This window comes from Lithobates pipiens, unplaced genomic scaffold (assembly GCF_037356315.1).
Source record: "Lithobates pipiens isolate NorthernLeopardFrog02 unplaced genomic scaffold, aLitPip1_a1.2 Scaffold_22, whole genome shotgun sequence".
NCBI classification, from domain to species: domain Eukaryota; kingdom Metazoa; phylum Chordata; class Amphibia; order Anura; family Ranidae; genus Lithobates; species Lithobates pipiens.
Genome location: NW_027507784.1, coordinates 277,383,533 through 277,406,287, shown reverse-complemented (window position 1 = coordinate 277,406,287; position 22,755 = coordinate 277,383,533). Strand labels below are relative to the sequence as shown.

Below are 22,755 nucleotides of genomic sequence, written 5' to 3'. Positions count from 1 at the left end.
TTTGGGAAGTGACGTGAGAGGCGAGCTCAGCATTTGTGGATATTATACTGTGTCTCATCTTGCTTAATGTGAGTGTTACCTTGTGTTGGTTTTAATAATACATTTCAATACACAAAAAAATGGAAGCTGATTGCTTTTTATGCAACCAGACTTGCACTTTCCAGTTACTCTCCTAGTAAATGAACCCCACTGTGTATATGTGAGGATTTTCAATCACTTTAAGTCAGGTTGATGAGGGCACAAATTGTTGAACTTTTTCACTGGTTTTTGATCAATAAAAATTTGAAAGACATTGCAGTCACTTACATGAGCTTTTTAATGTATGTGTGTTGTGCACATGTCATCCAGATAATCTGGGTGAGGATTGATTTTTATTTTAGGGAAAAAATATATAAAATTGCATACTGCATTGTTTTCAGTGGGTCAAAATTTTAAAAACATGAAACAGAGCCTACATATATAATGATAAAATGTAATTGCTTTCATACTTAGTAATTACACATTGCAACAAGGCTTTTGAAACATTACCACATTTTGACAATATTAGTTACATCAAGATGATTTACATGGTCATTTAAAAAGAAACACTGAAATTACTACATGTTCCTTTAGGGAAAACATTAATCCATTCTTTGGGAAGATTTAAGGCAACTTCTTTTTACTTTTTGGCTGGGGTTCTTGACTAGTAGTTGAGCTTTACACATACTAAGTGTGGCAAAGGGAATAAAAGGAATCCAGTGCCAGGCTCAAGGCTTATATCCTCTCTGGAGACTCCTGGAGGCGGGTAGAAAGTGAAGGCTTGCAGAAGGCCAGTAAAAAACAGGAAAAGTTCCATTTTGGCTAAACTTTCTCCAACACAAGCTCTTCTTCCTGGAGGAACAAAGTAAACTCAGTGTGACGAATGTATACTTAGCCACTGTTCTGCAGTCTGGAAATAAAAGAATTAGAACTAAATCTATAGCTGGAATGGTGTGATAAAGATAAATGTGATGCCCTAGTACATGTACTCCAACAACCAAACTGTGATGTGATGTAGCGCTGTCTCCTGTCCATTCATTTTCAGTGCAGCTGAGGCTTCAGAGAAAGAGACAGGGGAATCTGTGTCCTCAGTACCTTTCACTGTCTTAAAAAGGAGATCTCTCACCAAAATAAAAAATAATAATAATAAAAAAATTTTTAATAAATATATATAATAGGTAAAATAGTAAAAAAGATGAAAAATAAATAAAAACACTGACACTGTCTCCTCCCCCACCCCCCTCCAAAAAAGAAAAAAAAAAAAAGAAAGTATTGTAAAAAAAATATTATAAAAACCATTATTTGTAAAAAATAAAATTTTTAAAAATAATATTGTAAAAAAAAAAAAACTACCGTCACATGACATTGAAAAAAAGTATCGGTAATCGGTATCGACGAGTACTTGAAAAGTATCGGTACTTGCACCTGGTCTTAAAAGAGTGGTATCGGTGCAACCCTAGTCACATCAGGCCACAGGACATGGTTCCAGTAATCCATGTCCTTAGTCTGCTTGTCTTCAGCAAACTGTTTGCGGGCTTTCTTGGGCATCATTTTTTGAAGAGGCTTCCTTCTGGGATGAAAGCCATGCAGACCAATTTGATGCAGTGTGCGGCGTATGGTCTGAGCACTGACAGGCTGAGCCCCCACCCCTTCAACCTCTGCAGCAATGCAGGCAGCACTCATATGTCTATTTCCCAAAGACAACCTTTGGATATGAAATTCCCTGCAGGCCTGACTATCCAGTTGTTTGACCAGCTTCCTAATTCGATGTCCTGCAATCCTACCAGTATTAGTCCTATATTACTTTTTTGATGTATACAAATCAGTACGACTGAAGTCCAAATACTACATTTTGAAATGCTCACCTGGGACTTTATGCCATTTTTTCTCTTGTTCACTCTTCACACTTCAGAGTTTTTTTTTTATAGTGAAATGTATAATTTGGCAATAACCTAATATGCATTTTTGGTATGCACTTCAAGGTTAGGAGAAACAGCATGGCAGACAAAGGAAGGAACATAGTAGGAAAAAAAATGATAGGAAACCCAAACTTCAAAGTTGGGTAAAGTCATTTCTTTTTTCTTAAAAATGGCTGTCATCTGAACTGCATCTCCGAATGTGTGATTTAGGAAATAAAGTATATTTATATTGGTATAAATGGACTGATCAGAATACTACCAGTTCAGAGAGCTAACATATAAAATCCCCACTTTCTATGGAAGAGGATCTCATCACACTAATGGATGGTGGTTTGATGCAAGCTGTGTATTGTTCAGCTATCTAATATCTTTTTTAGGAAGGATCTTTTTTAAAAACATACGTTTGGATTCTATGCTGCCAAAATGAAAGGGCAAAGTTTGTGTTGCCTCATCTGAACTTGGCCGAGGCACAGTTTACATCCTGTGAGCTCTGAATGCAGCCAAGTAGGTTAGGCATGAACTCTGAAATTAAATTGAAGGGTAAAGTCCGTGTTTCAAGTAAATATTGCCAAGGCTGACAAGAGTTTGCCTAGGTTGACAAGACAGGTGTCCTCCATTTAAGGTTATGCACCCACCCCGCCACACATCTGTGTTTGCTGTCCACACAAAGAGCTTGAAAAAGAGGATAAATGCACTTCCCTCATATAGATCAGACATAGTTTAGGATGGAGGTCTTTTGGTGTAATAAAATAGCAATCGTTTTATATAACTTTAAATTAGATACAATAATAATAGTGGCCTACCTGCCGAAAAGGGCATAAATGCATCTCGTTTTACAAATTTCCCATTAGAGTCCAAAAAGTGATTCGGATTAAACTCATTAGGAGTTTCCCACTGAGTCTTGTCATGCAAAACAGATGTGAGGAAAGGAATGACCTCTGTACCCTACAAGGAGAAACACATTGTACAATACTTAAAGCGGAACTCTAGGCAGACATAAAATATACAAGTGAATGCAGTTCCATATACAATATACTAATAGATAAAATGTATTTTAATGCAAGTTGTGCCAGTTCCTGAATTTAATTAGGGTTAAATCCTCTTGTAGTTCTTGTACAGTAGAGCTCAAAGTTGAAGAAGAAGAAGCAGCAACACAAATGTTGGTGCCAGAAAGGGGCATGCTGAAAGAATAAGAAAGCAGTGTAACAAAGATAACCTCATCACGGTGCTCCTTCTCCTTCACCATTCAGCCAAAAGCTAAGGCCAGAGGAAGTGTGTTGAATGATGTTGGAAGTCTTTCCAACTAGAAATTGAGTACCTCTACTGGCAGAAAATAAATACTCCAGAGGACAGCTCCGGATTGAAGCAGCCAAGCTAATTTTTCTGTTTGAATTGGCTATACATTTTTTTTTACTACAGTTCTGCTTTATTAAGAATCTGGGTTTGAAGGAATTAATTATTACCAGCTACCAAAGTAGAGCCCAAAGTATAATGAGAACAATTTCTGTACATAGTTTAAACAGGTTTTTAATAGTAATATTATTATATACTGTATATTATCTGTATGTTCAAATCTAAAATATTCAATTCTTTCTACTAAAGAATATATATATATATATATGTGTATAATTCTGTATATAGCCCTACAGAGCAGACAGTGCACAGTCCACATGTGCTTTTCAGACAGTAAACATGAAAATGTATTCAGGGAAAAGACAAAGCATATGCAGTATAGGATTTTAATAGCTATTGATTTACAAGAAACTTAGTAATATTTTCTATGTTATTAATTATGTTAGTGTATACATAATCACTTCTATCTATATACAACATGTTTAATGTATGACCAAAAAATGGCTACAGCGAGGTCGGATAACTCTGGGAGGGCGTACTCGGCCCTCCTTCCAAAATTTTGCTCCTGTGCTCCCCCTGGGGCGCACACCCGGAATTGTCCGTGACCGTCTGGATTCCCAGACTCAGCATGTCACAGATCGGGGTAAGAGGCCAATGACAGCGACCCTTTAACACGTCATCATGTCCTCCAATGATGGAATGATCACTTGTAAACAAACCGGAGCATGTCCGGTTCAGCTCCTCCCCTCTACTCACTTGAACCAATCTGTGTGAGGAGAGGAGGGAACCAATGAAGTAGCGGTGTGGGCTCAATCTGAAGTGCCCACAGTGCTAATCTGTGCCCCTCCCTGGCTCATCCATCCCTGACTCATCCATCCACATTCATGTTCAGCCATGCTCTATCCCTAGCTCATCCATCCACATTCATGCTCCATCCCTGCTCCATCCCTGGCTCATCCATCCACATTCATACTCAGCCATGTTCCATACCTAGTTCATCCATCCACATTCATGCTCCATCTCTAACCCATCCATCTGTCCATCCACATTACTGCTCAGCCATGCTCAATCCCTGACTCATCCATCTACAGCCATGCTCCATCCCTGGCTCAGAAAACGATGAGATATGTGGAGGCTGTAAGAGCATAAGACAGGGTGAACTGGGAGAAAATTAGAAAATGTAGATAAGAGAGGGATGGAGAAGGGGGGAGGATTTATGGGGAATGTAAAATGTTTACATTAAATGTAATCATGTTGGAATTTACAATATTTTTATAGTATATGGATATAATTAAAATAAATAATATTGAAAAAATAAAAGACTCATTATCCCTCCCAGAATATACGTTGGGGTGTATACTTTCCAAAATGGGGTAATTTTTGGGGTGCTTCCTTTGTCCTGGTGCTCCAGGGCTTTCAAAAGTGTAATGCCGTGTACACACAATCTAAATTTTTGGTTGGAAAAAGGTCTGATGGTTTTCCAGACGGAATTTTGATGGAATCCAGCTGTCTTGTCTACACACGGTCACACCAAATTCCGACTGTCAAGAGCGCAGTGACGTACAATACATACGACGGAACTAGAAAAAGGAAGTTCAATACCCAGTAGCCAATAGCTTCTATCTCGTAGTTAAATCTGAGCATGTGTGAGTTTTTGCGAGTCGGAATTACATACACACGATCAAAATTTCTGTTAGAAAGTTTTTCCATTGGGAAAATTGAGAACATGCTCACAAATTTTTGCTGGCATGAATTCTGTCAGCTATTCTGATGGAGCCTACACATGGTCACATTTTCCGATAAAAAGATCCCATCGGTCTTTTGCTGGCCTGAAATTCTGATCGTGTTTACGCAGCATAAGAGGTAGTCAAGAAATGATATGTGTAATTTATGTCCTTAGAACGCCTGAAGGTGTTCCCTGCATGTTGGGTAGGGATGAGCCGAACACCCCCCGGTTCGGTTCGCACCAGAACTTTCGAACGGACCCCAAATTCGTACGAACTTTAGAACCCCATTGAAGTCTATGGGACTCGAACATTCGAAATTAAAAGTGCTAATTTTAACGGCTAATATGCAAGATACTGTCCTAAAAAGGGTTTGGGGACCTGGCTCCTGCCCCAGGGGACATGGGTCAATGCCTAAAATGTTTTTAAAAATGGCCGTTTTGGCGGGAGCACTGATTTTAATGATGATTAAAGTGAAAAAAAAAAGTGAAATATTCCTTTAAATATGGTGCCTGGGGGGTGTCTGTAGTATGCCTCTGAAGTGCCACGTGTTTCCCGTGTTTAGAACAGTCCCTGCACAAAATGGCATTAAACGGAAATAACATCATTTAAAACTGCTTGCGGTTTTAATGTTATATCTGGTTCCTGCAATATGGTTGAAAATCATTGAGAACAATGGCATGGGTAGCCCTCCCTGCCCATTACCAGCCCCTTTGGGTCTTGTACGCATATTAAGGGGAACCCAGTACCCATATTAAAAAAAGGAAATGCGTGTGGCCCCCAGGCCCTATATACTCAGAACAGCAGTATACAGGCGGTGCAAACAAGACAGGGACTGTGTAGGTTTGTTGTGTTAAGTTGAATCTGTTTGTAATTTTCAACTGGTACATTTTTAAAGTGTAGCTCCAGTCAAAAAAACTATTTTTAAGCTTTTTGGAAAACATAGGGAAGGGTTATCACCCCTGTATAATTTGTTTTGTCGTACATCTTTTTTCATCTCACTTGCTGTTGTCTCCTTCCGTTTGTAAGTAGGAGATGTTTGTAAGTTGGATGTTTGAAAGTAGGGGCCTGCCCTATATGCTTTGCAGAAATGGCGGAACAAGGTGTTGGTTTTGCCACAACATTGTAAGCCCTCAAAGTGACTCTTGGTGGGCGCTGGAGCGCTCTGCTGTGAACGATTATATCAAGAATTGTAATTACATGCCATTGTTGAACAGTAGTAGAAAAATTGACCTTTGGTGGTTGTGGTGCTGGTGCCACAACACTATAAGTCCTCACAGTTACTCTGGGTGGGCACAGGAACGGGCCCTCCTGTGAAATATTATATCAAGAATTGTAATTACATGTCCCTGTTAAACAGGGGCAGAAAAATTGGGCCTTAGGCACTGGTGCTGGTGCCACTACACTGCAACCTCTCCCATATACTCTAGTTTTATTGCAGGAATTAGCCCTGCTGCAAAGCATTGCATCAAAAATTGTACTTAAACGCCCCTGTTAAACAGGGGCAGAAAAATTGGGCCTTAGGCACTGGTGCTGGTGCCACCACACTGCAACCTCTCCCATATACTCTAGTTTTATTGCAGGAATTAGCCCTGCTGCAAAGCATTGCATCAAAAATTGTACTTAAACGCCCCTGTTAAACAGGGGCAGAAAAATTGGGCTGATGGCATCACCCAGAACCAGAAATGTTCTTCCAACATATCAGCGGAGGAGGAAGAGGATAGACAATCAACATAACAGGACAGTCACTCAGCATCAGCATAGGCAGTCTTGAAGGGATATGATATTTCAAAAAAAATTATTCGGTTACATCAGCTTCAGGTGCTTGGTAGCTGTGGGTGATCCAAGACTGATTCATCTTGATGAAGGTCAGTCGATCAACTGATTCGGTGGACAGGCGCACCCTGTGATCGGTAACAAAGCCACCAGCAGCACTGAAGGTGCGTTCCGAAAGAACGCTGGATGCAGGACAGGCCAGTAGCTCAATTGCATACTGTGCAAGCTCTAGCCAGTGATCCATCCTCAAGACCCAGTAAGCCAGAGGATTTTCGGTGGGAAAGGTGTCCAAGTCTGACTTTGCCCCTAGGTATTCCTGCACCATGTAAATCAGACGCTGGCGATGGTTGCTGGAACCGATCATACCTTGGGGCTGCGGGCTAAAAAATTGTCTGAAAGCATCAGTCAGACGGCCACCTTCTCCACCGCTCCTTCTGACCGATGCCTCAGCAACACGTTGTCCAGGACCAGGAGTTTGTAACCTCCCAGTCTCTGGGAATGCGTTGCACAGACCTTGCTGCAAGGCCTCCCAGAGATGTCTCATTCTCTGCTCCCTCTGCGATGGCAAGATAAGGTCGACAACCTTACCCTTGTACCATGGATCAAGGAGAGTGGCCAGCCAGTAATGGTCCCTCTCCTTGATCCGAAGAATACGAGGATCCTTCCGCAGGCTTTGCAGGATCAGGGAGGCCATGCAGCGCTGAGGCATTCGGTCCGGAGTCCTCTGGGTCACTAAGGACAACATGATCCGCAGCTACCTCCTCCCAGCCATGTACAAGTCCACGTGTTTCTTGGGACTGTAAATCATCCCTACAAGACTGCTGCTGCTGATGCTGAGTGCCAGCCTCCACCTCCATGCTGACACAATCATCCTCCTCCTCCTCTTCCTCCTCCTCATCCTTTTCCTGTGTGATGGGTGGCACAGCAGGAACACTGTCTGGATAAAGGGGGCCTTGAGAGGCAAGGAAGTCCTCCTCTTCCTGCCTCTGTTCTGCCTCATGTGCCCTTTCCATTATTCCATGCAGTGTATGCTCCAAGAGGTGGACAAGAGGTACAGTGTCACTGATGCATGCACTGTCACTGCTCACCATCCTTGTGGCCTCCTCAAACGGTGACATGACAGTGCATGCATCCCTGATCATGCCCCACTGGCGTGGTGAGAAAAAACCGAGCTCCCCTGACCCTATCCTGGTGCCGTAGTCACAAAGGTACTCATTGATGGCCTTCTGCTGCGTGTGCAGCCGCTGCAGCATGGCCAACGTTGAGTTCCACCTGGTGGGCATGTCACATATAAGGCGGTTCTTGGGCAGGTTCGACTCCTTTTGGAGCTCAGCCAGCCGAGCACAGGCATTAAATGATCGGCGGAAATGCACACAGACTTTCCTGGCCTGCATTAGGACATCCTGTAAGCCGGGGGAACCTGCCCAAGAACCGCTGCACCACCAGGTTAAGGACGTGAGCTACACAGGGCACATGGGTCAGTTGTCCCTGTCGGAGGGCGGAGAGGAGGTTGGTGCCATTGTCGCAAACCACCATTCCTGGCTTAAGTTGGCGTGGCGTCAACCACCTCTCGGCCTGCCCCTGCAGATCTGACAAAACATCCGCCCCAGTGTGGCTCCTGTCCCCCAAACAAACCAGCGCAAGCACGGCATGGCATTGTTTTGCCTGCGTACTTGCGTAGCCCCTGGAACGCCTACGGAGCACCGCTGGTTCTGAGGACAGAGCACTGGAAGAGGCATGGAGGAAGAAGAAGAGAAGGGGGTGGAGGAGAGAGGTGTGTCACAACCAATAGTAGCATTTTGGAGGCGTGGTGGCGGAACAACCTCCAACACTACTGCACCTTGTCCTGCATCCTTCCCAGGTGCCAGAAGAGTGACCCAATGGGCCGTGAAAGACAGGTAACGTCCCTGTCCATGCCTGCTGGACCATGAGTTAGCGGTAATATGCACCTTACCACTGACTGCCCTGTCCAGCGAGGCAAGGACATTGCCTTCCACATGCCGGTAGAGAGCCGGAATCGCCTTCTGTGAGAAAAAGTGATGTTTGGGGACCTGCCACTGAGGAACCGCACATTGTACAAACTCACGGAAGGGGGCCGAGTCTACCAACTGAAAAGGCAGCAGTTGAAGTGCTAGCAATTTAGCCAAGCTAGCATTCAACCGCTGGGCATGTGGATGGCTGGGAGTGAACTTCTTTCGCCGGTCCAGCAGCTGGGGCAGGGACATTTGCCTGCTATAATCGGATGTGGGTGTACTGCTAGCAGAGTGCCCGGAAGCACTTGACTGTGACACACCTAATTCTACACCATATTCCTCTCAGAGCAGGTTTCAGAGAGGACTGAAGGTCTAGTGGGGTTGGAGATGCCAGCTGATGAGGAGCAAGGAGAGGTCCGCTTTGTTCTTTGGTGTGGGTCTTTGAGGTACGCTTGCCAACGAGCTGCATGGCAGGTCAACATATGTCTGGTCAAGCATGTGGTGCCCAAGCGGCTGATGTTTTGGCCACGCGAGATACGCTTGAGACATATGTTGCAAATAGCAGCGGTGCAATCTGATGCACTCGTCTCAAAAAAGGCCCACACCAAAGAACTTTTAGAATAACGTGCAGAGGCAGCGCCCTGCACAGGTGGAGCTCTGCGGTGTGATTCAGTCGGTGTGCTGCCCCTAAGCTGGCCCCCGGAGGGCATCCTGCCTCATTGGACATGTGCCTCCTCCTCCTCCTCCTCCTCTCTCCTACCAGGCACCCACGTGGAGTCAGTGCCCTCATCATCCCCTCCCTCTTCATCGCTGTAGCAAACCTGGCAGTATGCTGCAGCTTGTGGAACATGACTGCCAGATTGCTGTCCTTCTTGAGCATCCCCTCTCTCTGCATTCACGCTACTGCCTTCCTCTAGCTGAGTGTCATCATCAGAGGCTACAAAACACTGGGCATCCTCCTGGAGCATGTACCCAACACTGTGCTCAAAGAGTTCAGGAGACTCCTCAGGAGGACGTGGTGGGTCTAGGGAAGGAGTCACTGATGATGACATTGAGAGGAGGCAGCTGCTTTGCTAGTACCCTGAGACTGGGTGAGAGAGGATGAGGAGGATGAAGAGGGCTTGGTCATCCACTCTACCAAGTCGTTGGCATGTTGCGGTTCAACATGTCCAGCTGCCGAAAAGAAGGACAAGCGTGTCCCATGGCCACGTGCTGATGACAATGCACCGCATCCATGACCAGCACTGTTGTCTCTAGACACAGAGCCTGCTTGCCTTCTTTTATCAGCTCGCGCCTGTCTGCCTCTCCTTGCTGGCCTTCCAGACATGGTAATGGCCTGAAGGGAGTTGGGTAAAACAGCAGTTGGGTAGTGTATATTGTGCTGGAGGCACACAACACCCACTAACTCCTGCAGATGCCTTTATTATAGAACACCAGAGATAAAGGGGTATATACAGATGTATACTGTGCTGCAGTGGCGTAACTAGAACCTTCAGGGCCCCGATGCAAGAAACCATGAAGGCCCCCCCCTGAACCCAAGCCAGGGCCCTTCCCTCGGAGTCCGGGGAGGAACTCCAGGGCGTGGTCACAAGTATGACCTTTGTGAGCCCTGTAGTTCCACCACTGGTATCAGTAGTTTTTTTAATTTTATTTTTTTTAATTTTTAGGTGCCCCCGTCCCCAGAAGAGATGAGGTCCTTTTCTCCAGGGCAGATGAAGTTACTGCCCCCAGATGAGAAGGGGTCCCTGTCCCCAGGGAAAGTGGCGGTCCCTGTCCCCACGTGAGAAGGGGTCCCTGTCCCCAGGGGGAGATGGAGGGGGTATGTAATGGTGTGTGGGGATGGGGTCCTCTCACTCACCATGACCAGGCCGCGCACTCATCCATGTTGGCTTGGGCTCCATCCAGTGTGCTGGACGGGCGATCAGCATATCTCCCAGAAAGACCTTTCATCATTTGTGTATGACGGGGGAGGAGTGGGACTGGTAGACAAGCCTGCAGTGTCCTCCGGGGAGCCGGCTTTCATAGGGCTGCACTGTAGGGCTGCACTGCATCTGTGTGCTTAAAGTTTGTTTACCCAGGAGAAGTATGCAGTGCAGTGTGGGCTAGACTCGGGGGGGGGGGGGGGGGTACTCTGGCTGGGGAGAACAGACATCGGACTGAGCGGCAATGCATGGAGCAGGAGAGGGGTACTCTGAGGAGCCGGCTGAGGATACAGGTCATGTGGGGAATGCACAACTAAAGAGCAGCCAGTGCGATAGTCGAGCATGGAGCTCTGCTAGTCACCCTCCACCTCCAGCCACCCGTGTGCATGGTGCACTGATACCCCTAGCTGCCTATGCTGCTGCTGGCCATATGTAGAGGGGGCCCCCTGCATCACAGGGCCCGGTTGCGGTCGCGACTGCTGCACCCCCTATAGTTACGCCCCTGCTGTGCTGTGCTGGAGGCACACACAACTTCCAATAACTCCTGCAGATGGCAAGTGGGCTCAAATAGAGAAGAGCTATGTAGGTGGATATAGCGGTGTGTACTGGGTACAGAGCACGCAGACAGCACGCACAAGCTCCTAACACTACTGACTGCAAGCTCTATTATAAAATATAGATCACTAGCTATATAGGTGAGGTGAATATAGCAGTGTATACTGCGGTCAGGGCACACAGACAACAACCACTACAGAAGAGCAAGATCGAAAATCGGAGTATACTGTGTTGAAGGTACACAGAACACCCACTAACTGCTTCAGACGCGCTGGCGGCCTTATATAGTGTGGGGCGTGTACTACACAGCCTGAGCTATGATTGGCCACAGGCATCCTGCCTGTGGCCAATCATGGCTCTCCTCGCTGCTGGCGCTGTGATTGGCGAAGCATGCGGGGTCACAGTGCATGCTTGGCCAATCATGAGCCAGCAATGCACTGCGATGACGCAGTGCATTGTGAGCCGTGAGCACCACACGAATTTGGCGCGAAAGGCCCATAATGTTCGGAATTCGCCGAACGGGCGAACAGCCGATGTTCGAGTCGAACGTATGTTCGACTCGAACACGAAGCTCATCCCTAATGTTGGGTCTCTGTATGTGGCCAGGCTGGATAAAAGTCTCACACATGTGGTATTGCCATACTGAGTAGTATAGTGCATTAGTGGCAGACATGTTTGATTTAACCACTTAAGCCCCGGAAGATTTACCCCCTTAATCAGCATGCCATTTTTTGTGAAACGGCACTGCGTTGCTTTAACTGACAATTGTCATGCGACACTGTACCCAAACAAAATTGACGTCCTTTTTTTCCCACAAATAGAGCTTCCCTTTGAGAGTATTTGATCCCCTCTGCAGTTTTTACTTTTTGCACTATAAACAAAAAAGACCGACAATTTTGAAAAAAAAAAAACTGTATTTTTTACTTTTTGCTATAAGAAATATACCAAAAAAAATGTCTTCATCGGTTTAGGCCAATATGTATTCTTCTACATATTTTTGGTAAGAAAAAAAAAATCGCAATAAGCATATAATGATTGGTTTGCACAAAAGTTATTGTGTCTACAAAATAGGGGATATATTTATTGCATTTTTTTTTACTAGTAATGGCGGTGATTAGCGATTTTTAGTGGGACTGCAACATTGTGGTGGACAGATCGGACACTTTTGACACTTTTTTCGGACCAATGACATTTATACAGCAATCAGTCCTATAAAAATGCACTGATTACTGTAAAAATTATACTAGCAGGGAAGGGTTGAACACTAGGGGGCAATCAAGGGGTTAAATGTGTTCCTTGGGAGGTGTTTCTACCTGTAGGAGGAGTGGAATGACTGGGAGTAGAGAGTGATCGCTGTCCTAATCACAAGGAACATGTGATCACCCAGTACTTCCATAAAAGAATGGGGATCTGTTTGTTTATAATGACAGATCCCCGTTCTGGCTTTCTGTAGAGCTATCACATGTGGCCAGCGGACATCATGTCTGCGGGCCACGCGCAACAGTTTCCCGCCATGCAGCGCGCATGCGCCTGCTATAGCTGTTAAAGGGACCAACGTACAGCTATTTGCGGGATCGAGCCAACCTGCCGCAGTATAATGACGACGGCTGGTCGGCAAGTGGTTAAACTAGATAAATATAGCAAAGGGGGTAGATATTTTAATGTTTCCACTCACTGTGTGATTAGTGGACCCCCGGCAATCCTTGGATTTTTTGAGATATAGAACAGATGAACTGATGGCCGTATTGGGTAAGAGAGTGGCCCTTTAGCTGGTGCTCATATGGTTGTTGTTTTCAGATTTAAAACGATGAGCAGATGACAGGTGGGAAAAGGAATGAAAATTTGACCTATGCTGATGCTTAGATTGTAATTACTGCAGTAACGCAAGATATGTGTGTACAGTATCTCACAAAAGTGAGTACACCTCTCACATTTTTGTAAATATTTTATTATATCTTTTCATGTGACAACAATGAAGAAATGACACCTCGCTACAATGTAAAGTAGTGATTGTACAGCTTGTATAACAGTGTAAATTTGCTGTCCCTTCAAAATAACTCAACACACAGCCATTAATGTAAGTGAGTACACCCCAGCAAAAATGTCCAAATTGGCGCATCATGAGCTGCAGCACGGTGGCCAAGACCATACAGCGGTTTAACAGGACAGGTTCCACTCAGAACAGGTCTAACCATAGTCGTTCAAGGAAGTCGAGTGCATGTGCTCAGCATCATATCCAGAGGTTGTCTTTGGGAAATAGATGTATGAGTGCTGCCAGCATTGCTGCAGAGGTTGGGGGGGGGGTCAGCCTGTCAGTGCTCTGCCTGCATCAAACTGGTCTGCATGGCTGTTGTCCCAGAAGGACCACTGAGGACGTCAATGACGAAATGCGTATGACGGAGCCATGCACACTACGTCACTTCCGGGTCGCTGATCGTGTGGAACGCAGTTGGAGCGCACGCCGCTCTTCCACAGATCTAGCGTTCTCCCTGAAATAGAAGACTTATTTTTTGGGCTTTTCTTCCTGCCATGTGGTGTATTATTCTAAATTTATGAGCCACTAGTGGGTGAATAACGTTGGTGACTAGCCTCACTGTATGGACGTTACCGATACCTGTTAGAATGTTTTTTTACATATTTTTTTCATATTTTATTTGTATTTTTTGATTATGTTTTATGGATTGTTTAAATAAATCAACTGTGGCAGTTAAAAAACTACTACACTATGGGAGCTGCTTTTTGTTTTTTCTGAGGATTCATCAGATTATATCATTATATACTTTTAAGGGGAACCTCCCTAGTTACAAGGACCTCTTGGAATATACGGAGTGGAGAGAGGAGGGGAAGGAGCCGAGCAGATCTAGCTGGATACAGAGGGATTATATTCACCTCACCTTAGAGGTGCGAGGATTCAGTGAGTGGGGACCTGAGAGGGGGAGCGGGGAAATCACTGGAATCTTTGCTCAAGCACAAAAAGTCACTTCTATTTTATTTACCCTGGACTTATTATATATATAGTTTTTTGTGCTGTTGTGCATGTTTTTTGCACTTTTTCTGCACTTTTTGCACTTTCAATTTTGTACCAGTTTGGACCTGATTGATATATGGACACTCCGCTTTCTCACACACACATATATATATATATATATATATATATATATATATATATATATATATATATACACACACATATATATATATATATATATATATATATATATATATATATATATATATAGGTTTGGAATGGTGTTAGAAACTTAGGAGCACCATTATTGTTACTTTGCGTCTACGAAGCAGTTCTATTTTTTATATTTTAATTTAATATTATTTTTGATATCTCCACGGTTTAGGAGATATCCCCTGTATTTGCATGTGCTGACATCATCGGCACATGCGCACTTAAGCAAACTAAAGCAACGGCACGTACATGCCGTTGCTTCAGTTAGACTGTGGCGTTACGGGAGCTTCGGCACGCCTGCGCTGGATAGACAACATTACAGGTCCAGCCAATCACAGCGCCGGAGCTGCAATACCCGGAAGTGACCCCTGGGAGCGATGTCGGCTGCCGGAGCTGTGAATGAGGACCGCTGCACGGACTTCGATCTCAGGTAAGTAATTCATAATAAGCTAGTATGTTATGCATACTAGCCCATTATGCCTTTGTCTTGCAGCTTTTTTTTTTTTTTTTTTTTTTTTTTTTTAGGGTTTACAACCACTTTTATGCTGTTTGTTTTATGCTTATATTCATCCACTTCTCTTAATCAATTATAATACGCTCCTCACAAAAAGTTGACAACTTCTTCCCAGAGGGAAGAACAAGGGGAAACACCAAATTTCTGTTAGAAAGTAGTGAAGGGGATCCTTTTTCTAGCACCTCCCAGAAGGGAAACAGCACCCTGGAAAGCTCCTTTCCTCTCTAGTGCTCCAGACTATTACAAGTCCCCAATATTAAGCCCCACCCACCTTAAATAGGCACTCCCATGTGACATTCCTGCCATAGGTGGAGCGACACTGAAGAAGACAGTGGAAGCTCCAAACGCCCATTATTTCTCTGAAATGCAGCAGGAATGTTGGCACACTTGATAGGCTACTATTCAGGGCATAACATTAGTTCTATAGAACCACTGTCTTTAACCGGTTCCCGACCAGCGTACGACGATGTACGTCGACAGAATGGCACGGGCAGGCATATTGGCGTACAGGTACGTCCAATATTCAATGCCGCCCTCCCGCGCTGGTCGGGACCCCCGTGAGTCCGGTCGCGGGACCCGCGGACTCGATCGCGGACACTTAACCCCTACACTGCCACCCACTGGTTAACCCCTTCACTGCCAGTGTCATTTACACAGGAATCACTACATTTATATAGCAGTGATTACTGTATAAATGACAATGGTCCCAAAAATGTGTCAAAAATGTCCGATGGGTCCCCCACAATGTCGCAGTCACAATAAAAATCGCTGATCGCCCCCATTACTAGTAAAAAAAAAATAATAATAAAAAAAAAAAAAAAAAAATTATTAATAAAAATGCTATAAAACTATCCCTATTTTGTAAACGCTATAACTTTTGCGCAAACCAATCAATAATCGCTTATTGCGATTTTTTTTACCAAAAAAATGTAGAAGAATACGTATCGGCCTAAACTGAGGGAAAAAAATGTTTTTTTTATATATTTTTGGGGGATATTTATTATAACAAAAAGTAAAAAATTATGCGTTTTTTTTGTTTATTGCGCAAAAAATAAAAACCGCAGGGGTGATCAAATACCACCAAAAGAAAGCTCTATTTGTGGGAAAAAAAGGACGTCAATTTTGTTTGGGAGCCACGTCGCACCACCGCGCAATTGTCAGTTAAAGCGACGCAGTGTCGAATCGCAAAAAGTGGTCTGGTCTTTGACCAGCAAAATGGTCCGGTCTGTAAGTGGTTAATTTGTCAAGTGACCCATGAAGGTTTAAGTCAAATGCCTCCCCCCACCGTCAGGCAGCATATAATTGCCTTCCTTCATAGCTTCCTGTGTAATATGTGGGTCACTAAATGTGTAAATTGGGTGGGATTTGGGCTCCACGTATTTGCTGAAAGTGAGAAAATATGGCTACAACTGACCCTCTTTCTTTAGAGGTATAACCACCTATTCAGAGCACAGGCTGACCTGGTTTGATGCACAATAGATGAATTGTTTAGATATAACCACACTTAACATTGTTTTGGTCAATTTTGTAATGTGCATGGCCCATCTTATAAGGATCTCATTCTTTACAGAACTGTTCTTTCTGGGGTGGGCAATAAATGGTTAAATCATCCTATGTCTTCTCATACTTCTTAAAAGTGAAATGATATGCAGTAGTTTATTCTTCTGATCCCTTACACAAGGCCAATAATAAAAGGGGTTAAGCTATCATAACTGTACTAAACCAAATTTGTTCATTGTACATTATGAAGCATCTATTGAGACAGCACACGGTCATTTGGCTTCATAATGGTCTTCGCATATGAGCAGAACTGGAATTTGTAGTAGAGATATTTCACCACTGGAACTGCTCAGCTAACAACCATGAAAAAACTAAAACTAATTTTTTAAGTGCCAATTACCTTGAACTGTACAGATTTACACTCTTATGCCACGTACACAGAATTTCACATTCCGACAACAAAACCCATGGATTTTTTCGAACGGATGTTGGCTCAAACTTGTCTGGCATACACACGGTCACACAAATCTTTTCGGAAATTCCAAACATCAAGAACGCAGTGACGTACAACACGTACGACGGCACTACAAAAGGGAAGTTCAATACCAAGTGTGTCACCCTTTGGGCTCCTTCTGCTAATCTCGTGTTAGTAGAAGTTTGGTGAGAGACTGTCAAAAACCATGAATCAGACCGAGACAGAAATACAATTAAATCACTTGTTTATTAATAAAAATAAAAAAGTAAATAGAGTAGCGTATTCAAAGAATAGCCAGAGTCCAGTAATCGGATCGAGTAGTCAGCCAGTCCAGAGTTCAATAACCAGATTGGGTAATCAGCCAGGCCAGAAGTCAGAAATCCAAGTGGAGCAACAGCAAGGAGGATAAGGAACCAGAAGGGATGTCAGCAATCCAGTCTTTAAACAGAACCGCAGGAGATGGTTTCTTGTGATGTGACCAAGGCAAAGGCAGATATGAAGTGAGCTGGACAGCTTTAAGTAGGCAGGTCAGACAGGCTGGATAAGGAACAGCTGGTAACTGTGGAGAGAGATGAGAGCTGGCAATTAGCTGACAGCTAAGCAGCCAGCCCAGAGAAGGAAGGGCTAAGCCAGTTCTGACAGAGACGATTTGCACTTTTCAGCCTCATGGTTTTCCGATCGTTACTGCTCTTCAGTTTGTTCTTGTGGGTTTGTATCTGGTTGTCAGTGCTTGCCCCCCAAAGCGCACGTGATGTCCGTATAAAATAAATGTAGTACTTTGAGGGTAGGTGGGCCATAGATATGCCAGAAAATATTTAATAAACATTTTAAAAATACATTTTTTGATTTAAACTGAAATAATATTTCCTTTGATTTACTTCTTGTGTTTCTTTTAGCTGTCTCCTAGGTTCACCAATGGGCTTTTTTTTCCGACATTTTCTTCAATAGTGCAAACGCTTTATTTGAAACATGAGGTGACAATCTCTTCTTTAGTGAACTATTATTATGTTGTGGGTCTGCTACACACACACCTTGTTTTTGTTGTTAATGTATGTAATTCATTACTGTTAAAAATATACAGAATTTTCATCACCATGAATGAATTTTGCAGAGTCACAGAAATTGCATGATTGTGGCAAATTATAAAGCATTGTGGGAGTTATTTACTAGAGCAAAATCCACTTTGTAGTGCAAAGTGGATTTGCCTTTAGTAAATAACCCCCATTGTCACTGTAAACATCAACTTAGTCCAAAAAATGATATTGAGCATTGAAAGAAGAAGCCACACATTGTTGAGTAGAAAATGTTTTACTCTGTGCACATTCACATGTGCGTTAGAAAAAGGTTTTTGAACAAACCAACGTATTTTAGTAATAACATTTTTGTTTTTGACAGTACAAATAGCCTTTTTTGTGTTAAAACAGGCGTGTTTAAAACCTTGAAAAAAATACACAACTCAGGAACTGTGAAAGCCAAATTTTGAAGATGCACACAAATTGACAGTCAAAATGGGGATTTCCCTCCTGATCCCATAATGTCAACATGTGCTAGTTCCGATCATGGGGGATCAATGGACATGTTTTGGGGGTGCGACCCCTTCTTCTCATCTTTTATTTGCGAGGAAGGGGTTGCACCCCCAAAACGCGTACCAAGATATCCCGTGATGGCAGATAGCACATGTTGACACACTGTGTGCATCTTCAAAATTTGTCTTTCAACATTTTTTTGAAAAGTTCGAATAAAAATAGAAAGAATTTGATAAATGTTGGTGTTTTTTCAATTCTACCTAAAACATCAATGATGTTTTTGAGTATATTTTCAACATCATTGATGTCTTCCTTGATCTTCTGTAAATCCCGATTGCACACCATGATCTCCCCGATGAGGACTTGTGCACCTGTGAAATGTGTTTATTCTTCAACAACATCTACATCACCTAAAAAAAACAAAAAAAACATGTATTATAAATATGCAGGCATCCATCTATTACCTGAAGCTGTGGTCTCAGACACTCACCTGTTGTGGTCACTATTTTGCCCACTTCATAAACCTCTCCTTCCTCCACATCCTGAAGATGTTGTTTTTGGATTTCCCCTTCTTTAGGAGGTTGGGGGTCCCTGGTGACCTCGGACGTCCTGAGTCTTTTCTCCACTATGTGAATAAAAGAAAGTTTTACTTAGCACACAGATATTTGAGGCAAGAAATAGGAATATGAAACATTGCTTGGAAGTGTCATACAATTGTTTGTTTTGGCAGAGTTCAAAGCTGAAGACATGATTTTTTCCCTTTACAGGGCTGGAATAATTAACTTTTTTGTTAAAGTATCACACATGTAGACACCCCTAGTATTCACTGGAACACCTGTGTGGGACACCCTAAAAAGTTTGTTGTAGTGTCCCACACCTGCATCCAGATGTGTAAACAGCCGCTGCGTGTCCTCTCCTTACACTGAATCAAGTTTGCATTTTATTCTAGTTACTAACCCATCTAGAAAACAATTTACTAAACTTCTTTTAAGACAAATAGGCATGACCAAATGTAGTTAACCTGCATCTGCAAAAAACATTGTATTAGTGGTCGAACGAATGATGTTTACTACAAACAATTACTGTGCCCACAACCCTTAAAGTTTAAATTTTAAACTGTACAACAGTAAAGAAAAGCACATGGAGCAGTATGACCATAATATTAATAATAGAAACACACAACAAAATACTTACTTTTTTGCAGCACTCTGTTGATTCTTCTGCACTGATCCTGCTCCCTCAATTTGAGGTCTGACCATCCTTTCCTCAGTTCATCCTTGGATCACCTTACCCCAAAATTCTTCGGCAGACTTTTCACAACTTTAGGCATGATCTTGGCCTTTCTCACATTTGGGTTTGGGTACGGTCATAGTCGGCCCTCTTGAAGATGTCCACCATCTCCACAATCTCTATAAAGGCCATATTTGAGGCCTTAAATATCCTCCGGGATCGGGATGTTTGTGGCTCTGGGCTTTCCTCATCATTTCTGCCACTTTCAGGCACCTGCTCTGTCTCTACCATGTGCTCTCCCACTGCGCTGAAAGACAAGGGGCTGGGAATGTACTACAAAGAACATCTGGGGCGGTCGGAGTTACACGCATGTGCAGTGTATATAAAGCGTAACACGCGTATGTCGTATGTATGATCTGTGAACGGAGGAAGGCGTAGTGGAAGCGCCGATCGTTCTAATGAAGGTACAATTTTAACTTGGTGCATCAGTGGCCTATACTGCTTCTAGATTGAGGCCTATATTGGGACAAGATTGCGAGAGTTTAGCCTGACATTAGGGTTTGTTTTGTGTTATGTCTTGCAGAGAAAATGGATCTATTGAATGATCAGGACTTTATCCCCATATCCATTAATATGTACAAGGAGCTGCCCTGTGTGTGGCAGGTAAACCACCCCTTCTATAACAATAATCTAAAGAGGAAAGCAGCACTGGATCAATTGCTGAAATTTGTGAAGGCGGTGATCCCCACAGCAGACATCCCCTATTTGAAGGCGCTAATAGGTGACATGAGGAGCATTTATAATAGGGAGCACAAGATGGTCCAGGATTCCCAGAGATCAGGATTGCAGCAGATGACATTTATGTAACCAGGCTGTGGTACTATGACAGACTGCATTTTCTGGAAAGCCAGACTGAACCCAGGCCAGCATTCTTCAATCTTCCTTCAAGGCTTCCTTCCACCCCAGCTAAGGCTTCCAACGTTCAACCTGGGCCTTCCAGCCAGGAAGAAGTGGAGGAGCCCAGCTTGAGCCAGGTATAGAATTGTTCAACGTATTTCTAATAAAATAATTAATGATTTTAACTAGATGTTATTATTGATCAGTAATTTCTGATTTTACAATGTGTTTTACATATCAATAGACAGTAGTGGCCACAAATGATTGGGACAAGAATGAGAAATGCTGGGGTCTGAATGATAGTCTTTTCTATTTATTAACATTCAATTTGCAACAGTCATGAACTGAAAATTGTGTGTGATTGATGAACCAAAAAATTCAAACTAGTTCCCTTTTTCATACACAGGAAAGTCTCAGACAGGAGATGGCAGGGGTAAGTGGCAGCCAGGAGGTGGCCGGGCCCAGTAGCCTGCCCGAATCCCAGGTTCCTCCCCTCCGCCTTCCAAAAAAAGTCCCAGGTAGAGGAGTAACCTGGAGGAGACAGCACTTGGCCTATTTCCGAAGGCTACTGTGGCCCTCAGAATCCCCCCCCCCCCCCCAAATATTCAAGAGAACTATGCCTACATGGCAGCCTGCAAAATGCAGGAAATGGAGGAGGGCCAACGCCTCTTATGTGAGGAAGTTATGTTACAAGCCGTAAATAAGGGGTTGAGAGGCAAACTCACAAGCCAAAGCCACGTTTATGAGTTCAACCATGGTCCTCCTCCTCCACCTGCTGCCACAACTATAACACCAGAGCCACAGCCTGGAAGGAAGTGTGTAAGGAAGACAAGAGAGTGATGGCCAGGGTTCAGTCTGGTCTGACAAAAGACGCAGGCTGTTGTAAGACCACAGCCTGGGGACAGATATAACATCTGCTGCTGTTCCTGATCTCTTGTAGTCCTGGACCAGATTGTGATCACTATTATAAGGACTCCTCAGGCCACCAATTTTGAATGTAAAATAATTGATGTGTGCCCTGGGGTAAAAAGGCTTCGCAAATTTCACCAGATTCTCCAGCGTTGCCTTTGTCTTTATTTTGTCATGACCCAGAATAAATGGCTATTTATTTTTCACAAATACTTGCCTATGTGTTTTTCTTCAGAAAGGACAGTTTGTTTGTGAGCAGGCAGGCACATTTCCAAAATACAATATTAAATTAACAAGGGGCAGGAACCCCAACCTCCTTGAGGTTAAAAAATACAAGATAATAATGGTGTTGTGAGAACTTGACACAAAACGAAAGAAAAAATTATGGAGATCACTATAAAAAAAAAAAATAGGAGATCTGGATCAAAAAATATATATATATATATATATATATATATATAAACCAAAATTAAAAACATTATTATGGAGATCTGACAAAAAAAATTAAAAATTCATGAGAGCATGAAAAATACTGAAGAAATCAGTTTTTTCAGAACTCTGTGTGAGTATCAGCAGCAAAAAACTTCATTATCCCAGCATTATAAAGAAGAAGAGAATGCACTGTATTAAATTTTTTTACAATTTGCAGCGTGACGAATGTGCTTTCTCCATTACAAGCACTTCCGTCTCATACTTGATTGAGAGCATGCGTGGAACTTTGTACGTCGGAATTGTGTACACATGATCGTAATTTACGAGAACAGATTTTGTTGTTGGAAAATTTGAGACCCAGATCTCAAATTTTGTGTGACGGAAATTCTGATGGAAAATGTCCGATGGACAACAAGCTCCCATCGAACATTTTCCGTCGGAAAATCCGACCATGTGCACAGGGCATTAGAATTTGTTCTTTAGTTTGAATTTGTTTATTTGATGTGTGATTCTACTGACAAATGAGGAATTTTCTGATCTCACCTTTGGGATGCAGTAACCTCGGAAATACACATCATTTGGAGTTGTGTGTGACAAATTCATAGGAACGATGTTAGCAAACCTCTGAACCTCATGTATTACTGCTTCAGTATAAGGCATATTCCTGCGATCATCAGCTCTAGGCATTTGACCTTGTTTAATTTGTGTCCGGATTTCCTCTTGTATCTTTTCTAGAAAATAAGAGTAAATAAATTACATCAGCATGTCCATAGTATGTGAACATAATTATAATAAATTACCAGTCCTTAGATATAGTGATTGAATTGTTTTTTTTTTTTACTTTAACCACC

The 22,755-nt window shown here is 43.1% G+C and overlaps 1 protein-coding gene across 1 annotated transcript in view; it reads right to left on the bottom strand.

Annotated features, from left to right (window-relative positions):
* Positions 1–458: 458 nt before the first annotated feature.
* The window catches only part of LOC143924670 (cytochrome P450 2K1-like), a 190,734-nt gene continuing 168,437 nt past the window's right edge, over positions 459–22,755 (bottom strand). The window contains exons 10-12 of the mRNA XM_077449074.1: positions 22,448–22,635; positions 2,741–2,882; positions 459–870 (exon numbers count right to left, since the gene is read on the bottom strand). Coding sequence (XP_077305200.1) covers positions 683–870; positions 2,741–2,882; positions 22,448–22,635 — 518 coding nt within the window. The 3' untranslated portion in view covers positions 459–682. The remainder of the gene's footprint in view (positions 871–2,740; positions 2,883–22,447; positions 22,636–22,755) is intronic.